Source organism: Thrips palmi, unplaced genomic scaffold (genome assembly GCF_012932325.1).
Source record: "Thrips palmi isolate BJ-2018 unplaced genomic scaffold, TpBJ-2018v1 HiC_scaffold_10, whole genome shotgun sequence".
Lineage (NCBI taxonomy): Eukaryota > Metazoa > Arthropoda > Insecta > Thysanoptera > Thripidae > Thrips > Thrips palmi.
Window position 1 is genome coordinate 16,527,562 of NW_023144621.1, and position 22,706 is coordinate 16,550,267.

At 49.6% G+C, this 22,706-nt stretch overlaps 1 protein-coding gene across 24 annotated transcripts in view; it reads left to right on the top strand.

Annotated features, from left to right (window-relative positions):
- LOC117650213 (dystonin) overlaps positions 1-22,221 on the top strand; it is a 130,173-nt gene extending 107,952 nt beyond the window's left edge. For 15 of the 24 annotated variants that reach the window (XM_034393533.1, XM_034393596.1, XM_034393640.1 and 12 more), the window contains 21 exons: positions 18-183; positions 518-861; positions 1,128-1,766; positions 1,843-3,171; positions 3,257-6,552; positions 7,208-7,484; positions 7,745-9,855; positions 10,325-10,381; positions 10,735-10,809; positions 11,116-11,287; positions 11,370-11,487; positions 11,578-11,807; positions 11,901-12,018; positions 14,948-15,093; positions 18,325-18,487; positions 18,586-18,687; positions 18,783-18,939; positions 19,251-19,307; positions 19,603-19,692; positions 20,041-20,121; positions 20,340-22,221. In XM_034393533.1, coding sequence (XP_034249424.1) covers positions 18-183; positions 518-861; positions 1,128-1,766; positions 1,843-3,171; positions 3,257-6,552; positions 7,208-7,484; positions 7,745-9,855; positions 10,325-10,381; positions 10,735-10,809; positions 11,116-11,287; positions 11,370-11,487; positions 11,578-11,807; positions 11,901-12,018; positions 14,948-15,093; positions 18,325-18,487; positions 18,586-18,687; positions 18,783-18,939; positions 19,251-19,307; positions 19,603-19,692; positions 20,041-20,121; positions 20,340-20,478 — 9,867 coding nt within the window. In that variant the 3' untranslated portion in view covers positions 20,479-22,221. The other 9 variants (XM_034393457.1, XM_034393466.1, XM_034393491.1 and 6 more) reach the window with 9 other exon arrangements.
- The last annotated feature ends 485 nt before the right edge of the window (positions 22,222-22,706 follow it).

The following is a 22,706-nucleotide window of genomic DNA, read 5'->3' on the forward strand; positions in this document are numbered from 1 at the left end:
TTGCGTTTCCTCTCCAGCCGCTGGTGAAGGAGCACCGCGACTACGCCGGCATCATCGACAAGGTGAACGACCTCGGCAACGCGTACGACGCGCTGACCCAGGGCGGACGCCCGGACTCGCCGGCCCGTCGCCGCAGCGGCGCCTACAGCCCCACCAAGCGCCTGTCGTCCACGGCCAGCCCCAGTAAGTACCAACTCGTGTCTGAAATTAGTTGGAAACGCCAGAAGTCGCTCGGTCTCTCCGGTTTCTCAGACTGGCTTCAGCATGCCCACGCCATTGTCCTTAATAGGACCTTGAGGAACCTTTTGAGCAAAACGTCACCAACGTGCATGTGCCTCCAGAGAATCTTTAGTTGTCATTCCCCGATGCACTTTGCCGGTAGTTCACGACGGTTCATGTGGAGGGTAGTTGTGCCCCCACTCAGGTGTCTGGTCTGCACCTTCTTCCCCACACTGTCGCCGGCGCTCGCGCTCGCACGCCCGTCACGCTCGTTTGCTGATGCTTGCTCGCCTTGCAGTCGGCCGGCGCTCGTCGCAGGACGCGCTCTTGACGAGCCCCGTGTCGCCAGGTGGTTCGAGCGGCTTCGGCAGCCGGCGCTCGTCGCAGGACGGCGGCTTCCACCTGGACGAGGTGTCGCCCGTGCAGCAGCAGCTCACCGAGATCAACAACCGCTACTCGCTGCTCGGCGTGCGCCTCGGCGACCGCCAGACCGAGCTGGACCAGGTGCGCGAGGAGGTGCGCAAGATCCTGGAGAACCTTCGCACGCTGTCCGTGTTCCTGGACAAGGTGCAGCGCGCCCTGCCCAAGGAGAGCGTGCCCATGACCAAGGACGAGGCCGACAAGATGACCCGACAAATCAAGGTGAGTCTCACTATGTCAACCTTTGAGAAACTCTCAAGTAAATAATTCTAGTATGTTAAATCTTCCAATTATCAAAGATTTTGAAAAAATGTTGAATTAATGAAATACCTGGTAAAATTTAAAAAAAACATTCAATTTTTGAATGAAGTATCAAATTTCTTGAAAAATGTAACTTTTTAAGTGGTTTATCTTTGAAAATTGGCTAAAATTTGAAATTTTGTGAGGTAAAAGCATGCGTATTTTAACGTGGTGAATTGTGGTCGCAGAGCGTCCTCGAAGAGATGTACGAGAAGCAGTCCCTGTTGGACGGCACGCGCGGCTCGGTGCAGGAGCTCCTGCGCCGCAAGCCTGGCGCGCGCGGCGCCGACACCCTGCACGACGAGATGGCCGAGGTTGCGTCCCGCTGGCGCGCGCTGCACGACCTGTGCAAGGCGCGCATCAAGCTCATGGAGGACATGAAGGACTTCCACGACACGCACGACTCGCTGAGCGGCTGGCTGGCCGCCAAGGACAGGATGCTGACGGTGCTGGGCCCCATCTCGTCCGACCCCAGGATGGTGCAGAGCCAGGTGCAGCAGGTGCAGGTGCTCCGCGAGGAGTTCCGCACCCAGCAGCCCCAGCTCAACCACCTGCTGGAGGTGGGCGACGCCGTGCTCGCGCACGTGGACCGCAACTCCGGCGACGGGCAGCGCATCGCCGCCAAGCTGGACCAGATCCAGCAGCGCTGGAACGACCTGCTGGGCCGCCTGGAGGAGCGCGCCGAGAGCCTGGGCGCCGCGGCCGACACGAGCCGGGAGTTCGACGCCCAGCTCACCAGGCTGCGCGACGCCCTGCAGGCCATCAGCGACGCCCTGGACGACCTGCCGCTCGACAAGGACCCCGAGGAGCAGCTGCGCAAGATCGAGGTGAGGATGGCCGACACTGGTAAATCAAAGGATATGTAATTTTGTCCGGTTTAACACTGTGTTCCTCCCTGAGCAGAACCTGGAGCGCCAGCTGGAGGGACAGCGGCCGCTGCTGGCTGACGTGGAGGCCGCCGGCGCGCAGCTGTGCGAGGTGCTGACGGACCCCGCGTCCCGCGCCGACATCCAGGCCAAGCTGGCCGCCGTCATCCGCCAGTACAACACCCTGCAGAAGAAGCTGGACCACCGCAAGGCCGAGATCGAGGGTTCGCTCCGCGACGGCCGCCAGTTCGAGCAGTCGTGCGCGCGCACGCTGGGCTGGCTGTCGGACGAGCTGGGTGGGCTGTCGGAGCGCCTGCTGGTGTCCGCGGACCGCGACGTGCTGCAGGAGCAGCTGGACAAGCACGAGCCCGTCTACAAGGCGGTGCTGAACCGCGAGCACGAGGTCATCATGCTGCTCAACAAGGGCCGCGACATGCAGGCACGCGCCGGCCCCCGCGGCGACGCGCGCAACCTGGGCCGCGACCTGGACAAGATCCAGCAGGCGTGGGACCGGCTGCGCAAGGACGTCCTGGAGCGCCACACGCGCCTGCAGACGTGCATGGAGCACTGCAGGAAGTACTACCGCGCGCAGGAGCAGTTCCTGCCCTGGCTGCTGCAGGCCGAGGACAAGCTGGAGTCCCTGCAGCCCGCGAGCTTCAAGCGCAAGGACATCGAGCGGCAGCTCAAGGAGCTGGCCGCCTTCCGCAACGACGTGTGGAAGCGGTCCGGCGAGTACGAGAACAACCGCATGCTCGGCGAGACGTTCGTGGGCTCGTGCGACATCGACAAGGACATCGTCAAGAACGAGCTGACCAACATGAAGCAGCGCTGGGACCGCCTCAACAACGGGCTGCTGGAGCGCACGCAGGCGCTGGAGGAGACGGCCCGCCGCCTCGGCGACTTCGGCGAGAACCTCCGCGACCTGGCGCACGCCGTGCAGCGCTGCGAGGACAAGCTGGCCTCGCACGACGCCATCGGCGGCGCCGCCAGGGACCCCAAGATGCTGGAGAGGATCCGCGCGCTGCGCGAGGAGGCCGGCAACCTCAAGAAGCCCCTGCTGGGGCTCCGCCAGGCCGCCGGCGACCTCGTCAAGGAGGCCGGCGAGCACGGCGTCGACGCGCACCACCTCCAGGACGAGGTGGAGGGCGTCGGTGACCGCATCGACGAGCTGTGCGCCAAGCTGGACGACCGCTGCAGCCAGCTGCAGTCCGCCGCCACGGCCGTGTCGCAGTTCAACGAGCAGGTCAAGGCCCTGGGCCAGGACCTGACGGGCCTGGAGAACGAGCTGGACGCCATGAAGCCGCCTGGCAGGGAGATCAAGGTGGTGCGCGCGCAGCTGGAGGACGTGTCGCGCTTCCTCAAGAAGGTGAGTGCTCTGCCAAGTTCAGTAGGGATCGTGCTTTACCCCTTCACCTTCGTCCAACTGGTTTGTTTTTATTTTTCGTTGACAGGTAAGCCGCGCCGCGGACGACGTGGCCCGCGCCGTGCAGTCGGGCGAGCACCTGGTGGACTCCGGCTTCGCGTCGGACACCGTGGCGACGCGCGACCAAGTGGAGTCGCTCCGCCGGCAGCTGGCGCGCCTCGAAGAGCGCGGCCGCAACCGCGAGGAGGACCTGGACGCGGCGCTGGGCCGCCTGGAGTCGTTCTACCAGCAGTACGCGGTGGTGATGGAGGACATCAACCACGCCGCCGAGCAGGTGCGCAAGCTGAAGCCCATCGGCTCGGACCTGGACAGCATCAAGGCCCAGCAGGAGGAGTTCCGCCACTTCCGGCGCGCCACCATCGAGCCCCTGGGCGCCACGGTGGGCGACACCAACCGCGCCGGCCAGGGCCTGGTGCAGAGCGCCGCCGGCGGCGTCAGCACCGCCGTGCTGGAGAAGGACCTGGAGAAGCTCAACGACCGCTGGAACGACCTCAAGGAGAAGATGAACGAGCGCGACCGGCGCCTCGACGTTGGGCTGCTGCAGTCCGGCAAGTTCCAGGAGGCGCTGGACGGGCTGTCCAAGTGGCTCAGCGAGACCGAGGAGATGGTGGCCAAGCAGAAGCCGCCCTCGGCCGACTACAAGGTGGTCAAGGCGCAGCTGCAGGAGCAGAAGTTCCTCAAGAAGATGCTGCTCGACCGTCAGAACTCCATGTCCTCGCTGTTCGCCATGGGCAACGAGGTGGCCGCCAACGCCGACCCGGCCGAGCGCAAGGCCATCGAGCGCCAGCTCAAGGACCTGATGGGACGCTTCGACCGGCTGACGGAGGGCGCGCAGCAGCGCATGGAGGCCCTGGAGATGGCCATGGCCGTGGCCAAGCAGTTCCAGGACAAGCTGGTGCCCATCATGGAGTGGCTGGACAAGACCGAGCGCAAGGTCAAGGACCTGGAGCTGGTGCCCACCGACGAGGAGAAGATCCAGCAGAAGATCCGCGAGCACGACGCCCTGCACAAGGAGATCCTGCGCAAGAAGGCGGCCTTCACCGAGCTCACCGAGGTGGCCAGCACGCTGATGGAGTTGGTGGGCGAGGACGAGGCGGCCGGCCTGGCCGACAAGCTGACGGAGACGACGGACCGCTACGCCACACTGGTGGAGGCCTCCGAGGCCGTGGGCGCGCTGCTGCAGCAGTCCCGGCAGGGCCTGCGTCACCTGGTGCTGACCTACCAGGACCTGCAGGCGTGGATGGAGAAGATGGAGAAGGAGCTGAACCGGCACCGCGTGCTGGCCGTGCACACCGACAAGCTGCTGCAGCAGATGGACGACCTCGCCGACCTCACCGAGGAGATCGCCAACAAGCAGACGCAGGTGGACGGCACCGTGGACAGCGGGCTGGAGCTCATGAAGCACATCTCCAACGACGAGGCCATCCAGCTCAAGGACAAGCTAGACTCGCTGCAGCGCCGCTACAACGACCTGACGTCGCGCGGCGCGGACCTGCTGAAGCACGCGCAGGAGGCCCTGCCGCTCGTGCAGCAGTTCCACAACTGCCACACCAAGCTGGTGGACTGGATGATGGGCGCCGAGGCGACGCTGCAGCAGGCCGAGCCCCGCGAGGAGGACATCCACCGCCTGGAGCTGGACATCCAGGAGTTCCGGCCCGTGCTGGAGGCCATCAACCAGGTGGGGCCGCGGCTGTGCCAGATGTCGCCCGGCGAGGGCGCCTCCACCATCGAGGGGCTCATGACGCGCGACAACCGGCGCTTCGACGCCATCGCCGAGCAGATCCAGCGCAAGGCGGAGCGCATCCAGCTGTCGAAGCAGCGCTCGCTGGAGGTCATCAGCGACATCGACGAGCTGCTGGACTGGTTCCGCGAGGTGGAGAACCAGATCCGCGAGGCGGAGCCGCCCAGCTCGGACCCCGACGTGATCCGCGTGCAGCTCAAGGAGCACAAGGCCCTCAACGACGACATCTCGTCGCAGAAGGGCCGCGTGCGCGACGTGCTGTCCACGGCCAAGAAGGTCCTGCGCGAGTCCGCGCAGCAGGAGGACACGGGCACCATCCGCGAGAAGATGGAGGACCTGCGCGAGATGATGGAGCTGGTGTCCGGGCTGAGCGCGGACCGCCTCGGCATCCTGGAGCAGGCGCTGCCGCTCGCGCAGCACTTCCTGGAGACCCACGCCACGCTGGCCAGCTGGCTGACGGACATGGAGCGCCAGGTGGCCATGCTGGCCATGCCGTCGCTGCGCCCGGACCTGATCGCGCAGCAGCAGGACCGCAACGAGATGTTCCTGCAGTCCCTCAACGAGCACAAGCCGCTGCTGGACAAGCTCAACAAGACGGGCGAGGCGCTCATCTCGCTCGTCAACGACGAGGAGGGCTCCAAGGTGCAGGACGTGATGGACGGCGACAACGCCCGCTACAACGCGTTGCGCGTCGACCTGCGCACGCGCCAGCAGGCGCTGGAGAAGGCCCTGCAGGAGTCGAGCCAGTTCGCCGACAAGCTGGAGGGCATGCTGCGCGCGCTCACCAACACCGCGGACCAGGTTAACAACATGGAGCCCGTCTCGGCGCACCCGCCCAAGATCCGCGACCAGATCGACGACAACAACGCCATCGTGGAGGACCTGGACAAGCGGCAGGAGGCGTACGACGCGGTGAAGCGCGCCGCCACGGACGTCATCAACAAGGCCGGCAACCGGGCCGACCCCGCCGTCAACGACATCAAGCGCAAGCTGGAGAAGCTCAACAGCCTGTGGAACGACGTGCAGAAGGCGACCGGCGACCGCGGCAAGTCACTCGACGAGGCGCTGCGCGTGGCGCAGAAGTTCTGGGAGCAGCTGCACGCCGTCATGGCCACGCTGCGCGACCTGCAGGACACCCTGCAGTCCCAGGACCCGCCCGCCGTGGAGCCCTCCGTCATCAAGCAGCAGCAGCACGCGCTGCAGGACATCCGCCACGACATCGACCAGACCAAGCCCGAGGTGGACCAGGTGCGCCAGACCGGCCAGAAGCTCATGAAGATCTGCGGCGAGCCCGACAAGCCCGAGGTGAAGAAGAACATCGAGGACCTGGACAGCGCCTGGGACAACATTACCGCCCTGTACGCGCGCCGCGAGGAGAATCTCATCGACGCCATGGAGAAGGCCATGGAGTTCCACGAGATGCTGCAGAACCTGCTGGCCTTCCTGGACAAGGCCGAGGACAAGTTCGCCCACATGGGCGCGCTCGGCTCGGACATCGACGCCGTCAAGAGGCAGATCAGCCAGCTCAAGGACTTCAAGCACGAGGTGGACCCCCACATGGTCAAGGTGGAGGCACTCAACAGGTGAGCACAAGCCTAACTTAGAACACGAAATTCTCATTGATGTGGTGTTGATCCCGAACCGACTGTTTCAAGTCAAAACTTAAGGCTAGACCTTGTAGCTATCAGTTCGATACCGTTCGATCAAATTGTTAACTTCTGTGAAACTCTGCTAAAAAGTTCTTTTCCTGTGGTATTCCCCATTTCACTCTTTACTGCTCCCAGAGTATGCAGTATCTCTGCCACTAACATTCTCCCGCCCTACGAACCTGCTGCCTCACCAACTTACTAATTTCCTCATGCTTCTTTCTTCCATCCTTCCTCTTTTTTCCATGCCACCCTCAGGAGTTTACGAAGGCAAGTAGCCCCGCAGCCTTGTTTTTTTAATATTCCGTGTGACGTAGTTTGCTTTTTCAGTCACGTTTTTTTGGTGACTAAACGACCAGTCTCGCTGTGTACTTTGTTGAAGTGTTTGGTTTATTACCGGTTGTTGTTAAGTAGGTCATTGAATTATTTGTTTCACTAGAATTCGTTTTTGTTTGTTAGATGTTTGACTGCTTGTTTTATTATTTTAAAAAAATTAACGTTGGAAATCAGGCCGTCGAAAAAGCGTGGCCTGGCCGCGTTGTTTGGTAGTCTGGCCGAAGCAGTGTACTGACTGGTGCTTCCCCGCCCGCAGGCAAGCCCAGGAGCTGACGGAGCGCACCTCGGCCGACCAGGCCGCCGCCATCAAGGAGCCTCTGAACGCGGTGAACCGCCGCTGGGACGACCTGCTGCGCGGCATGGTGGAGCGGCAGCGGCAGCTGGAGAACGCGCTGCTGCGCCTCGGCCAGTTCCAGCACGCCCTGTCCGAGCTGCTGGCCTGGATCGACGCCACGGAGCGCACGCTGGACTCGGACCTCAAGCCCGTGCCCGGCGACCCGCAGCTGCTGGAGGTGGAGCTGGCCAAGCTCAAGGTGGGTGTCGCCCAGTGGATTTGCCAGGCGGTCAAAATCCCGGACGCGTTTTGAGCTCCAGAGTCGCTAAATGGTACTCGAACCGAACGTGTGACCCCACCAATGGATTGCTCTCCGAACAAGGAATCCATTGGTGGGGTCACACGCTCGGTTTGAGTCCCATTTAGTGACTCGGGAGCTCATAACTAGATCTCTTGTGCACTGGTGAAGCAAATTACCCACGTTGTTCGGCGTGACTGAGCTCCTCCCTCGGCCTGCAGGTGCTGGTGAACGACATCCAGGCGCACCAGTCGTCCGTGGACACGCTGAACGACGCGGGCCGGCAGCTGATCGAGAGCGGCAAGGGCACCTTGGAGGCGTCCAGCACGCAGGAGAAGCTGTCGACGCTGAACCGGCGGTGGCGCGAGCTGCTGCAGAAGGCGGCTGACCGGCAGACGGAGCTGGAGGACGCCCTGCGGGAGGCGCAGCGCTACCACGCCGAGGTGCAGGACCTGCTGTCGTGGCTCGGCGAGGTGGACGGCGTCATCGCCGCCTCCAAGCCCGTCGGCGGGCTGCCCGAGACGGCGTCCGAGCAGCTGCAGCGCTTCATGGAGGTGTACAACGAGCTGGAGGAGAACCGGCCCAAGGTGGAGTCGTGCCTGGCGCAGGGCCACGAGTACCTCAAGAAGTCGAGCGAGCGGCGCGCCAGCAACCTGGAGCACAACCTGCGCACGCTCAAGCAGCGCTGGGACTCGGTGACGGCGCGCGCCAACGACAAGAAGATCAAGCTGGAGATCGCGCTCAAGGAGGCGACCGAGTTCCACGACGCGCTGCAGGCCTTCGTGGACTGGCTGACGAACGCCGAGAAGGTCCTCAGCAACCTCAAGCCCGTGTCCCGCGTCATGGAGACCATCCTGCAGCAGATCGAGGAGCACAAGGCCTTCCAGAAGGACGTCGGCGTGCACCGCGAGACGATGCTCAACCTGGACAAGAAGGGCACGCACCTCAAGTACTTCAGCCAGAAGCAGGACGTGATCCTCATCAAGAACCTGCTCATCTCGGTGCAGCACCGCTGGGAGCGCGTCGTGTCCAAGAGCGCCGAGCGCACGCGCGCCCTGGACCACGGCTACAAGGAGGCGCGCGAGTTCCACGACGCGTGGTCCGGCCTCATGTCGTGGCTCACGGACACGGAGAAGGGGCTGGAGGAGCTGCAGGTGGAGGAGGGCGTCGGCAACGACCCCGACCGCATCAAGCAACGCCTCGCCAAGCACCGCGAGTTCCAGCGCGCGCTCAGCGGCAAGCAGGCCACGTACGACGCCACCATGCGCGCCGGCAAGACCCTCAAGGACCGCGCGCCCAAGACGGACGAGACGGCCCTGCGCAACATGCTGACGCAGCTCAAGAACAAGTGGACCGCCGTGTGCGCCATGTCCGTGGAGCGGCAGCGCCGCCTGGAGGAGGCCCTGCTGTACTGCGGCCAGTTCAAGGACGCCGTGCAGGCCCTCATGGACTGGCTCTACAAGATGGACAAGATCCTGGCCGAGGACGGCCCCGTCCACGGCGACCTGGACACCGTCATGGCGCTCGTCGAGCAGCACAAGCAGTTCGAGGAGGACCTCAGCAGCCGCTCCGCCCAGATGGAGTCCGTCAAGCGCACCGGCAAGGACCTCATGGACAAGGCCACGGCCGCGGACGCCGCCGCCATCCGGTCGCAGCTCAGCGAGCTGACGTCCATGTGGGACAAGGTGAGCCGCCTGTCGGACCGCAAGACGAAGCGCCTGGAGGACGCGCTGAAGGAGGCGGAGGCCCTGCACAAGGCCGTGCACATGCTGCTGGAGTGGCTGTCGGACGCCGAGATGAAGCTGCGCTTCTCCGGCACGCTGCCCGAGGACGAGCACGAGACGCGCGCCCAGCTGGCGGAGCACGAGAAGTTCATGCGCGAGATGCGCGAGAAGGAGCGCGAGAAGGACCAGACCATCGCGCTGGCGCAGCGCATCCTGGCCAAGGCGCACCCCGACGGCGCCACCGTCATCAAGCACTGGATCACCATCATCCAGTCGCGCTGGGAGGAGGTGTCCAGCTGGGCCAAGCAGCGCGAGCAGCGCCTCAACGACCACCTGCGCTCGCTGCGCGACCTGGACTCGCTCCTCGAGGAGCTGCTGTCCTGGCTGCAGGGCCTGGAGAGCAACCTGCTGTCCCTGGAGGCTGAGCCGCTGCCCGACGACCTCAACACGCTGCGCCAGCTCATCCAGGAGCACCAGGAGTTCATGGAGAACACCGCCGTGCGCCAGGGCGAGGTGGACGCCGTCTGCAAGAGCAGGCAGGTGGCCAAGGGGCCCGCCGCCAAGGACAAGGACCGGCGCCCGTCCAAGCCCAGGACCTCGCTGTCTTCGTGAGTACCCCTTGCCCTCTGTTTCTCTGCCTGCATTGCATTGCATTGTACCCGCGGCGCGCCATGCTGTTGCCAGTGGCGGATCTGGAGCCGGCCTGAGGGAGGGTGGCAAAGTTGCACTTCTGCCTACCTAGAGGGGCAAAGTGTAGCTTTTCTGGTCCCTTTCAGGTGGCTCTCTAGTGGCCTCCCCACTGGATCCGCGCCTGTGATTTGCCATGCCATAGACGTGTCTTGTGTTCCAAGTTCAGACACTAGTTGTGTGCAGTAGTCTTGATTTCGTGTGGCATTGCTTAGAAAAGTTCCCTGGCGTTCCTCGCCTGGAATCGATATAGCTGCAGTGTGTGCTTGTAGAGTGTGTTTTAGTTTTTGTTTTTGTTTGTGCGTGTCGTCGTTTGCTTTTCTGAGCCGCTTTCTTTTGTCCACTCGCCCCTGTGCTGCGCCCCTGCACGCTCCATGCTCGCTTAAGCAGAAGGGACCTCGAGCGCGAGTCTTCCCCCGAGTACGAGATGTCTGGTCGCAAGGGCAGGTAGGTGTCGCTGCTTTGTTGCTTCAAGTTCCGTGTCGTTTTGTGTTGAAATTGATGCCAATTCCCTTTAAGAGTCTGTTGCATTCTATTGAAAAATTAGTGCCACTTTCCTTACTTGTGATACCCTTGTGAATTCTCAAAGTCAAAGTTAATCTCTTACATTGGACAAAATCCTATTAGTGCATTTAGTTTGTATTTCCCGTCAATTTCTTTTTTCTTGAACTTGAATTGTTGTATGTACTGTTGTAGAATGTATCCAGTTGTCTACGTATTTAGCAGTTTGCAGCATGTTTTGACATTCCCTTGTTTTTTTGTTTTTTTCTGTTCTTCTGTGTGCCCCTTATCATCGGTAGTCGCGCGAGTCCAGGACGAGAGAAAACTCCAGACATTTACCCGCACATTGGACCACGATTCCCGCCCAAAGGAAGGTCAGATATACTTGTAATCAACAGGGGAAAAAACCCTAAATGAACAAAAGAATTGCCCATCTGATGTTAAGACCTGGGTTTCTTCCATAATTTGTTAAAAAAATATTCAAACCATGGTTTTTTAACTTGCAAAACCCAAAAGTATCCGCAATTTGTTTTTCTATATTTTGGCATGTTTAATAGTTAGTTTTGAACGAGTAGAGCAAAGTTGTGCCGTACAAATTTTTGATACTTGAGACGTAGTTTGTTTTTTGGACTTACGGTGTGCTCTGAAGAGCCTTGACTCACACTCCTTTCCCTCGACAGCAAAGGGGCTGAGCCGCAGTTCCGCAGCCCGCGCGTGAAGCTGCTGTGGGACAAGTGGCGCAACGTCTGGATGCTCTCGTGGGAGCGCCAGCGTCGTCTGCAGGAGAAGTATAACTACCTCCTGGAAATGGAACGTGTCAAGAACTTCAGCTGGGATGACTGGAGGAGGCGGGTATGTTTCACAACAAAATACTCACACTGTACTTCTTGATTTCTTTGTTGCAATGCATCTGATTTCTACCTTTCTTTTGAAGTTCCTGAAGTTCATGAACCACAAGAAGTCTCGTCTCACTGACCTGTTCCGTAAGATGGACAAGAACAATGATGGCCTCATCCCTCGAGAGGACTTTATCGATGGCATAATCAAAACCAGTATGTGCACTCATATTTCTGCTTTAATAAAAATTGATTGAAAATTTTAACAGTTATAGCAAGTAATTTCCATGAATTAATCTTTTCCAGAATTTGATACCAGTCGGTTAGAGATGAATGCTGTGGCGGACATGTTCGACCACAACAATGAAGGTCTGATTGACTGGAAGGAGTTCATCGCTGCTCTTAGGCCTGACTGGGAAGAAAAGCAGCCATCTGTTGAGGCTGATAAGATTCATGATGAAGTCAAGAGGCTTGTGATGTTGTGTACCTGCCGACAGAAATTCCGTGTGTTCCAAGTCGGAGAAGGCAAATACAGAGTGAGTGCTACCTTATTTCATAGCTTTCCTGAAATTTTTCTTGTCACTGCAATAGGGCAAAAAATACAGCTACTAACGAAAAATTCTTTTCAGTTCGGCGACAGTCAAAAGCTGCGTTTGGTCCGTATCCTGCGGTCTACTGTCATGGTCCGTGTTGGCGGTGGATGGGTTGCTCTGGATGAATTCCTTGTCAAGAACGATCCTTGCAGAGGTAAGACTTGTTCTTTTGAAATCAAAGTGCCATTCAATCCAGCCCTAAACATGTGTAGAAGATTCAACAAAGCTTGTGGGCAAAGCGAGATTTGTGCAAAAAATTCATTTCAAAGAAGTATTTTGCTGCTTCAAGTTTATTGAATCCCCTGGCCTCTTCCATTTCCCCCCTTATTTTGATATTGTTAAGAGTCTTTTTAAGAGTCTAGGGCTTGTTGATTTTACTCATCATTACCTTGATTTTGTTATTGACTTTCTTAGTGAATAAGCTCTCAGTAACAGGGCCTTCCATTCCAGATTATTGTAACAGAACAGAAGTGGTAAAAAAATGTCCATCAAAGCAAGTTTAGAATTTTTATGAAGTATTATTATAGTATCTAGAGTTAAGTTTAATTTGCTGTGGGACTTTTTTTTTCCATGTTCTGATCTTATTTAATGATTATCTCTTCTAGGTTCATGTTCAGCTGATTCTTTTCCTGTTCATTTTCTTTCTTTTCTTTTGTGCCTCTTGGAGACATTAGGAAATTTTCCATCTGGGTTGTTCTGACAAAGTTTATGTATGTGTATTATCATATGGGGATCAGATGCGTAACAGGTTTCAGTTGTGGTGACTGGATCTCTGAAATACTCCTTCTAATGCCACAATTAACTTAGATTTGGTGTGACATTTAATACCCAAATAACAAACAAATGCAAAGAGTGAGTGTTCATTAATATGAGGATTATTGTTTTTGAGTGATGAATGACACATTGCTTCTAACTCCACATCATGATCACAAATAACCGCCCACAAGTAACCATAGGTTGAGCTTGTTCGAAAACAAATTGGTTGATGCAGTCTTCAATGATCAGGAATTCCAATAAAATTATTTTAAGCTATACTCAAGACAGCTTGAACTGTAGCTGTATTGAAAAGATACTTAGATTTGTCTGACAAGACCGGCTTTAGTTTGTGCTGTGATTCTCTCATGTTGAGACTAAATTCACATGCGCTTTCCTCTTATCACAGTTCAGCTTTCATTGAAAAGTTCCCGTAAATCACCTCATTAAACTCATTGTGTAGTCTTAGAAGTTGCCACTAACTCATAACTCATCACCAGCACCCATCATTTTATATTCAGTGCCAATTTATTCATCATCTAGTAAATGCAACAGTCATCTCATCCAAAAAGTAGAGTCTGTTTGCAAAAAACAAAGAAAAAAAGGTATTTGCTACTTCTGCTGCCATGTATCCAGTGTTAAGCAGTGTCAACGTTCTGCTTTGTGGTGTAAAGTAGCCTTAGCTTCCTATCTCTCATCAACAATTTTGCAGATGTGAACTAACTCTGGTCTGTACTTCTTTCTCTTTTTTACTTTCCTTTTTCTCCCTTTACCTTGTCCTGTTATGCTTGATTATTTTCTGCACCTCCTTACTTTTGTTTCTTCCCTTGCTTTGTTTATTTTGATTGCTCATTTTGGTATTGGACTTGTGTGTATGTATGCATGCATGACCTGTGTGTGCTTACTCAATTACTCAATTCAGTTGAGCTTTACTTACCCATACCAGACCCTAATAAACCAGAAGAACATGAGCCTTGGTGCCCATTGGGCATCATTGAACGTGGTAAGCCCAAGCTCTCTGGTCAATTGCTGCTCTTAGAACTAAAAACATTATATATTGTTACGCTTGTGCATATTTTACCTTATTAGTCTGTTACGAAAAATATTTTCTTTTTTTTCCCCTGTTTAAAGTAGAGTTAAAAAGTTAGTTAAAGTATGGCTAGCCAATTAAGAAACAATATTTCTGTGCTTAAATATAAGGTACTTACTTTCCTACCCAGGTTATACTTTTCATGTGTTTGCTTGCTTTCAATGGTCTTCACATTCTTTTTTCATTATGATTCCTTTCTTTATCCTGACAGACTTTGTTAAAAGGTCTGTCTTGCTTGGGGACTTGTCATTTATCACAATACCAGATACTTCATTCCCATCATTTTAATCCAAGCTCATTTCCAGTTCTGTTTCATTCGTTCATTCATTCTGTTTCATCACTTGTTCATTTAATTGAGTTGCAAGTGTATCCCAAGCAGTAAATTGTACTACCTTGTTTTAGGATTCGAAACAGGGAAATAGAAATATTGAATCACCTGATCTAAGTCTTATTTTCTGTTTAGTTATGGCTTGTAGTCCAGTTGAATGTATAAGGCAAGATTGACAAACTCGGTAATATTTTGCCCTACTCAGCTTTGAATGGATGAAATTAAATTTGTTGTAAGACTAAATTTGTTTTTGACGTAATTCAATGGGTTAACTTGCTTCCATAAATGTTATGTTTGTTAGGATTAAAAAAAAAAAAAATTGATTGGCACGTCTTGCCTCTTACATTCCTGTTTTCACATGGCTGTGCTACTCATGCATTACGGTTGAAGGCTGTTTGTTTTGCAATTAAAAAATGGAGCAGTTTTGATTCCCCATTCGAAATTAATCACTTCAAATTATTCTTAAATCAAAAGTCTTTGATCATGCACCTACAAACAGTCTTCATTGGCTTTTAGGCACCAAGTGTTTTGATTTGAAGTGTTTGCTTTTTGATCAACTCATTTCCAGTCAATGGCTTTCAATAACTATTTATTAGAATGGAATGAGAAATACAAGTAATGGCCATAGTTGCTGTGAATGAGTTGAATAGTGCTGTTTGTTTTTTTAACTTATTGCAAATCGTATTATGATTAGCACTTTTGAGAATCTTTGTTTGGTTTGTGCTTTTACTTATCTGTTTTGTTTTGCTTTTTTTCTCCTTTTCCTTCTCTCTTTTCACCTTTCCTTTGTTCATCCCCAATCCGCTCCTCCGCTCTACCTCCCACCCTACCTTATTCCTTTCCCTTCAATCCTCCTTCACGCTATCACAAACACATTGGACCACTGCACGGATGCTGGATATTGGGATATAGCCAAGGGACGCACCAACATCGAGCTACGAGAACAGTTCATCCTGGCTGATGGTGTGTCACAAAGCATGTCCGCCTTCAAGCCTAAACACTCTTCGTCCAGCAGCCAACGATCAGCGTCACTGTCCAGCGCTGGTCCAATCACAAAGGTTGGTCCCTCTCACCTCCTTCTCTATCCTGTCTCCTATTTACCATCCCTTTCTCTTTTCTTCTCCTTTTTCAGTTTTTAAGTTTCTATTTTATTTTTTTATTTTGAACAAAAATTTCTGCATGGAAGATCATTTAGAACTTTAAAATCTTATTTATAAAATTTTATTTCATATTAGCCTGTATTATAAAGTAGTGCTAAAATCTTCCCTTTCTTTTTACCCTTCTTTTTTCCTTTCTTCCGTTTTAACATCACTACTATTCATTGTAAACCTTGGTGAAGGTATGTATCGTGTATATGCTGGGAGTATTTTTGCTGGCACTGAATGATGACAAAATTTCCTTACCATTTAGCTTCTATTGTTCTTTTCAAGTGCATTTGACCCAAAATTCAAGTATAATACTAATTTTGATGATTTATTTGCACTCTTTATGTAAAAATTGTCTGCCTTCCAACAGCTATTTGGGAAGTTTTGTCATTGTTCTTCTTTACTCTGGGCAGATCATTCTGCAGGTCTTGTTGACATTTCACGAATTGCTCTGCCAGTGAGTGTCTTCAGGCCTTTAAGGTTTGTACTTCCACTCTCGTTTGCTTCAAGCACTTCCAAGTAATAGCAGCATCCAGGTTAGTACCCAAACACCAAAAGACAATAAGAAAACGGATTTTCTCTATAAAAATGGAAAGAAGAAAGTTATCACTTGATGTCACTCGCTTTCTCCTTTATCACATCATCACATTACAGTCTCAAATTTCACATGTGAGGCAATGCTGAATAATCAGCAGAACAATCCACACTCATTTATCACAAGGATTTGTAGTATTTTTTTTAAAGCTAGGTCAATCACATAAGTAGCTGCTCTTAAGTGTGTTTGCGCTAGTTGCAAAGATGTGTGCTTATAACTGCTGTACAACCAAATACTTTAGGGTCAATTAGATAAGACAGTAATAAGTAGCATTACTGTTAACTCCGCTTTGCATAAAATTTGTGTGATTTCCTGATCATGATGCACACTCTTTTTTACGGTGTGGCTTATCAAAGAAGTTTTTTATCTCTGCATTTAAATCATTGTTTGTTGTGTGTGGTTAATGATTGTTTAAGGAGCATCTGTTCAACCGCTAAATTGTGTTTTAAGAGGTTACTTAATGTCACCTGCCTTTTTTTTTTTGTTGTCATTTTTTAAAAAGTTTCTTTTATTTTGGTTTCATATTTCATTGTTATTTTTATTCCCATCAACTTGTTAGTAACTTGTCTTCTACACTCTTGGAGGCTGTCGTGAATCATTTTTGTGGCGTAATTCAATAGGTCAGACCAACACAAACACTCCAGGAATTCCAGAGGCTGCTTTGGATATCTCCTTCTGAGGCACAAAGAATGCGAAGAAACTGTGGGCACATTGTAGAGGGTGGGTTTAGTTTAGTGGTAGCTTGATGAATTGGACCCTTTTTCAGCGGAGGAATTCCTCAGTCAGCTGATGCCAATATTTGAGAGTCTTCGACAGAAGGAAGAAATCCCATGCTCGTACCCCCTGGCTATGGGCACCCGCTCCGGCGGGCCTACGTACCATTGGATTAATAGAACTCATTGTCATGAGGCAAGTTGTGTGGCAATACTCCTGGCGCCAGACCCAATCATGGTTCCAGAGTTATTTCCAGTATTTATTTATTTCTTTATTTCATTTTTTTTTTAAACTTTTGTTTTGTTTGTTTGTTTGTTTGTTTGAGTTTGTTTCCTTGTTGAGTTCTTTGTTTTATTACTTAAGTTTTCAGTCCCTCCCTTCCACTAAACTGCCTGTCATGTGCGTGTGTAGCATGGTCTCTGTCTTGGCCGTTAGCTTCTCTTTGTCTGTCAATTTTTAGTTTATTTTATTTTTTGGAAGTTATCCAGCAGAAAATTATAACTTGGTTTGAAACACTTGTTGTATCTACTGCTGTGTGCTTTCAGTTATAATTTGGAAATTTGAGACCCTCCCATATTTATTTTATTCCTTCCTTTGGGGCAGTTTGGATACCAATGTTTTGCCTTGTTGGAAATGTATCTTCGATCCTTTCATGCACCTTTTACACTAGCATGGTGCACCTTTCTTAGGAATGCTGCTGTCTCGTGGAACTACTGTAGCTAGTCAATGTCTCATAAATTAAAAAACGCTGCCAGCTGAAGTGGCATGAAAGTAAAAAAAAAAGATAAATAGTATTTAGAATAATTTTGTCCTTATTTTGAATCTACATTATAACAACTTAAGGTTGTATATTTATAGACCCATGTCAACACGAGTTCCTGCAGACTGAGATGTGTTTGGGAATGGGTACTTTTGTTTGGCTTGGTTTGGTTTATGTGTCTTGTGCTAGTATTGTTGTACCTTATTTTGTGCCTTGTGAATGACTCCTCAATCATGATATCCCTCCCGTAAAATTTATGCATGGTTTTCAAAGGCCCCTGTGTGGAAATCGTAAGTACAGTTTTCTCCCTTTTCTGACGTTACCCTTTCTTTACTGTTGTGCCCAGTCACGGTGATTGGTATTGAAGATGACCGCCGACAGCTAGTTTTCATACAACCAGGGGCAGAGGTGGGTCGACCGTTATGACTTCCCAAGTTCTCACCTGCACTGGCACACAATTAGCGAGAAGGGCAGACTAGCTGTCCCTCAGTCAACTAGGAATATTACACAACTAAATTTGGCAAGGAAAGAGAGACAGTTTTACTAAACCACATGCTTTTTCTTTTTTCTGTGTCAGTGGTCATTAAAATTTTGACCATGAAAAATTTGTTACATTTTTATGTACTTTTAAGGTAGGGCAGGATTTACTGCTAAGAATATTTGATAGCCCTGTCACTATAGGTGCTCTTTTAAATGCTTATCTATGTGTTGGTTCATTCTGGGCACTTTCCACCATGGATGCTGATTGAAGGTATGTGTATATTCCTGAATCTCTATCAAAGCTACCAGTCCAAGTGAGTAGATCTGTTATGGCTGCAGGGAAGTTTATTGCTCTTAGCATTTTGATGCTCTCTGTTTCGTGCTTTGCATCTTAACCAGCCGGAACAAAAAAATTACATTAAAAAGAATTGCATGTACAAATTTTTTCACATATGTTAAGGCTGATGTTAAAGTAAAGTCATGTTTCGTTCTAAAACATTTTGAAATATCAATGTTACCATTGGCTAGGATTTTTAATCCAAAGAAACCATACCAATCATTAGAAAGTCTTACACTGGAAATATTGGTTATGCAGATTCGAGAACGCAGTGCTCGAAGCGTGCCAATGAAGCAATCATCAACTGGACGGTCATCATTCTCTGCAGCGTCTGATTCTCTAAGTGACAATGAAGGCTCATTCTCACGCGGACCACCCACAAGAAAGTCATCAGCCCCGCTTAGAAGTTCACTTACGCCAGGTAATGTTTCTGAATTGTTGAAAACTCAATTCAATTAAAATAGTTGAATATTGTGTCTTGGATGAGTTCTCACTCCTCATACTTTTGGTGTGGTTCAGGTGGCAGCTTACCTGGTAGCAGAAACAACAGCAGGCCCCCCAGCAGACAAGGAAGCAAGCCGCCAAGCAGGCATGGCTCAAACCTGTCATTGGACAGCACTGGTATGTGGATTGACCGTGACAGGCCACATTTCGTTTTTAATACAGTTGTGCTAATTTTTGCTGATTTTTCACATGCTTTCTCCTTTTATCATTAGATGAAGGCACACCCAGCCGTATTCCAATGAGACGGGTCACTTCTTCAACACCATCCTCAGCACAACGGAAGTTGACTGTACCAATGAATGGAAGTGCTACTCGACCAAGGACTCCAACATCTGGCCTTACCAGTCCAGCAAGCGGCGCTGTGTCCAGGTATGGGCTTTGAATAGATTTGCTTGAGCATTTAATATATTAATAATTTTTTTGTTCTTAACTCTACTTAAAATCCAATCGTAGCTGATAACATAGTTAGAACAACATAATTATTACCCAGAAGAATACGAGCTTATTCCAATTACGTAGCAATCCTTTACAATGTCAAGTCAAGCCTAGCCTTAATAATAATTTTGTGGCCCAGCTATTAACTCACATGTATTGCAGAAACCTTGAACATCGATTTGCCTTAACATGTTACTGTAAAAAGTAAATTGCTTCTGACTAAATCCCTTTAACATCATCTGCAGGTTAGGGACCATACACCGTGCTTCGAGTATTCCCACTCTCACGGGTGTAGGATCAAGGTATGTGTCTAACTGAATAATCTCTTTTTAAGGTCGTTTGTAATGCCTAAAAATTAACTTTCTAAACCACCTTTTGTCTATCTCTGTCTTTATATATCTCTAGAAGAAACTTTATAAGGGTATGGGTTTTGAATAATATCTACCACAATAGACTTTAAGAGAAAAATATTATTTTTATTTTTTATTTTTTTTCAACAATGATTCAGTATTGGGGAAAACAACAACTTTGATACTTGGTTCTCTGGGTAATCCATCTTGAATTGATTTGGTTTGGTTTGGTTTTTCACAAATGCAGCGGCTCAAGGATACCAATCTATGTTGGAGCATCATTAGACACTCAGGATGAGCATCTTCCAGCCTCATCTTTCTCTTGTCCAACTTCAGGGTAAAGGAAATGCAGTGCTTGTAGTGTTGTTTCTCTGTTTGTTTTTCTTGGAGTGTTGAATGTCCATGCTTGGATTTTGCTATTTTAGTGGTGCATCTGGGAATCATGATATTCTCCTTAGATTGCAATATGTTTTAATGCTTTACGGGTTCATACAACATCTTTTAAAAAGAAGGAAAACAATCTGTATGCAATTAGGTAAAAAAAAAATATTTTTCTGGGGCATCTGGGTTTTGTGTACAACAAAACTGTGGGCATGCTGTTTCTTCTGGTGCTTGACTCTCTCCTCTTGTGTCTCCTTCTCCTTCTCTGGCTTGTGGTGACTGAGTTTGTCTTGTACGCATGCAGCCGGAGCTCCGGAAGGAGTTCAGTGCGAACAAATTCATCCTCTAATATTCCTGTACTTATGAAGGCATATTACTACTACAGGTAACTAGTAATCTAGATGATAAAGTAAAATTACACTTTGCTGCCTTTTGGCTTAATTTTCATTGCTTCAATTCATAAATCTCAGCACTTTTCATTTCATGTGGTTTGTCTGTTTTCTGACTTGAGCCTGGTTGTTCTCCATGTTTATGTTTGCAGTGGCTCTAAACAAATTATAGCATCTTTGTTAGAACATAAAATAACATTTTCTTAATTTTCAGGGCCAGAACGCCATCTGGCTCGAGCACTCCAGCCCCACCTGGTTTGGGGACGAAGTTGACTCGAAGGGCATCTGGCGCTTCAGACACCTCAACTGGAGCTCGGAAAGGAAAAACATCACCTGCACCTTTCCACCTCTGAATGCGATGGTCTTAAAAACTACAAGAGAGACCTTGCTCAAACCATGAGTTGAATGGCAACCAGCAAGACTGAATGAAAAGTTGCCCTCAGGAACATTCTTCAAAGTAAAGGGGTGATTTGTTAACCATGGTTAAAATATTTGTGTAAAACTGATTCAATTGGAAAGTGGTAGCTTCTTTATTGTAATCAAGCTGTACCAAACAGTAGAATCCGTTCATTCACATGGTTTCAGATGTACCCAGACCCCCCCAATAATCAACAAATCTTTCCATGAACTTTTTGTATTATTATTTCATAATGGTTATGAAGTACTGTCATTGATTGTTCTTATTGTTTCTTTTAAATGTCATGAAGGGACCATGATTAATTACTTAAAACAGTATTTGGCTGTGTTGCATGTTTGTTTTTGCTGTCATCATGAAACTGTGTCCTGCTTTTGTATGTCTTGTGTCGTTTTGTATCTAAGTATTCTGTGGAAACATAACTGTGATCATGTTCTCAATTGTTTCCTTCTTTGCCCCTTTTATTACCCACACATCTGTTGATTTTACTAGAAATATGTAAACCATTTTGAAATTTTTGATTGGTTTTGTTAAATTGTGTGGAGTTTTTTTTATTACTGTGTCTTTTTTTTGTAATTTTTTTAACATAAATTTGGTGCTTATGACAGCACACCTCAACAAACGAAGCTGTTATTGGAAAACAGCATGAGCATGAAATTGTTATGCACATAGCTACCATATTTATTTATAATAAGTGAGATTTAAATGAATGTTAATGTAATTAACTGAATCTTATAACTGGAGTAACAAGAGCTGTGCTCTGCTTGTGACTCATGAGAGGTTGGGACTAATTTTTTTTTTCAAGAGTAACCACTCTTCAATCATGACTATGAAATTGCCTTCACAATTTTTTTTTTAAGTGTTAGGTTCAAGTGCCATCCTTATTTGGGATGTTGATGGCTTCAGTAAAATACTTTTGACGAACTATTCTCTAGGTAATAAAAGATTTTTCTTATCTTTTCTTAGCTATAAGGTGTCATGGTATTTCCTTACATCAAAAGGTCTCATTTTGATTAGTCACGCTCTTAAATTATCTGATTATACTCCTACTTAAATTATTTGATTGTTTTTGTTATTAACATTGTATTAATATTTCATAAATCAAACAAGAACTGAGTCAATTGATTGATAAGCCATATATGTTGTAAATATCGTTATTTTCCTCCCATTGGAGGAAATGGAAACGTCCAGTGAAAGAAGTAAGATTTATTTTCTGTACAAAAACTTAAGTAATAGACTTTCTGTGTTGTAGAAATCAATTTCTAGGTACACCTCAGTGGTATCCATGCCACTGTGTGCACTTAGTTGCATTGTAAAATTGCTTCCTGTCCTGTTTTTTTTTTTTTTTTGTAGTTTTCTTTTCTGTTGTAATCTTGAAAATTTTGTACAGTATTATGTTGTAAACATTGTTTATTCAGAAAGTATCTTGCCTGCATATATTTTTGAATCTGAGTTATCAATGAACGAAATGGTTTTGTCAGTCAGTCATTGTACATTTTTCTGATAGTAATTTTTGTATAAACTTAGATTGTAGTAATGCATTAAAGCATGCATGTCTTTAAAATGTTCAAAGCAAGTATGCTCACAATCATTGTAATTAATAAAGAGAAATTACCTGTAATTTAATTGTGCTGTGTAAGTCTAGTTAACAAATTCGCTTATTAAAAATGTCTCACAATTATGCCTTGCACATTTACTTCCCATTCTCTGCCAGTCAATCAAGGAATCAATTACATAAAATGGATCTAAGAAACAGAAAATAGGTGCCCAAACATTCTATCCGGTGGAAAAGTAACTTTTCCTGTGAGCTCTGGCCCTGTGAGGACGGGGTGAAGCAGGGGAGGGCCAGACTCGGTATAAGCTCGCAGTGATGAGCAGTCTAAAAGACTGCTTTCATTGGGAACTTGTTACCGTGTGGCATATGACCCCGGCCGCCGAGGTAAAGGTTCCTGCTCTTTGTACGGACGGTATGTCATGTTGTGCAATGCAAGCATGGCAGTTACCGGTATAGGATCAGTTGTGGTCTAGCCTCTCAAGTTCAAGTGCTCTAGCGCGCCTGAGAGGTAGGCCATGCGGGCAGTGCGCTCTTGTGCGGGATGGGTTGCCTACGCACAAGGCGCTTCGTTGACGCGCCAAATGGGTGGTCTCCCTTCACGGCGCCCAACG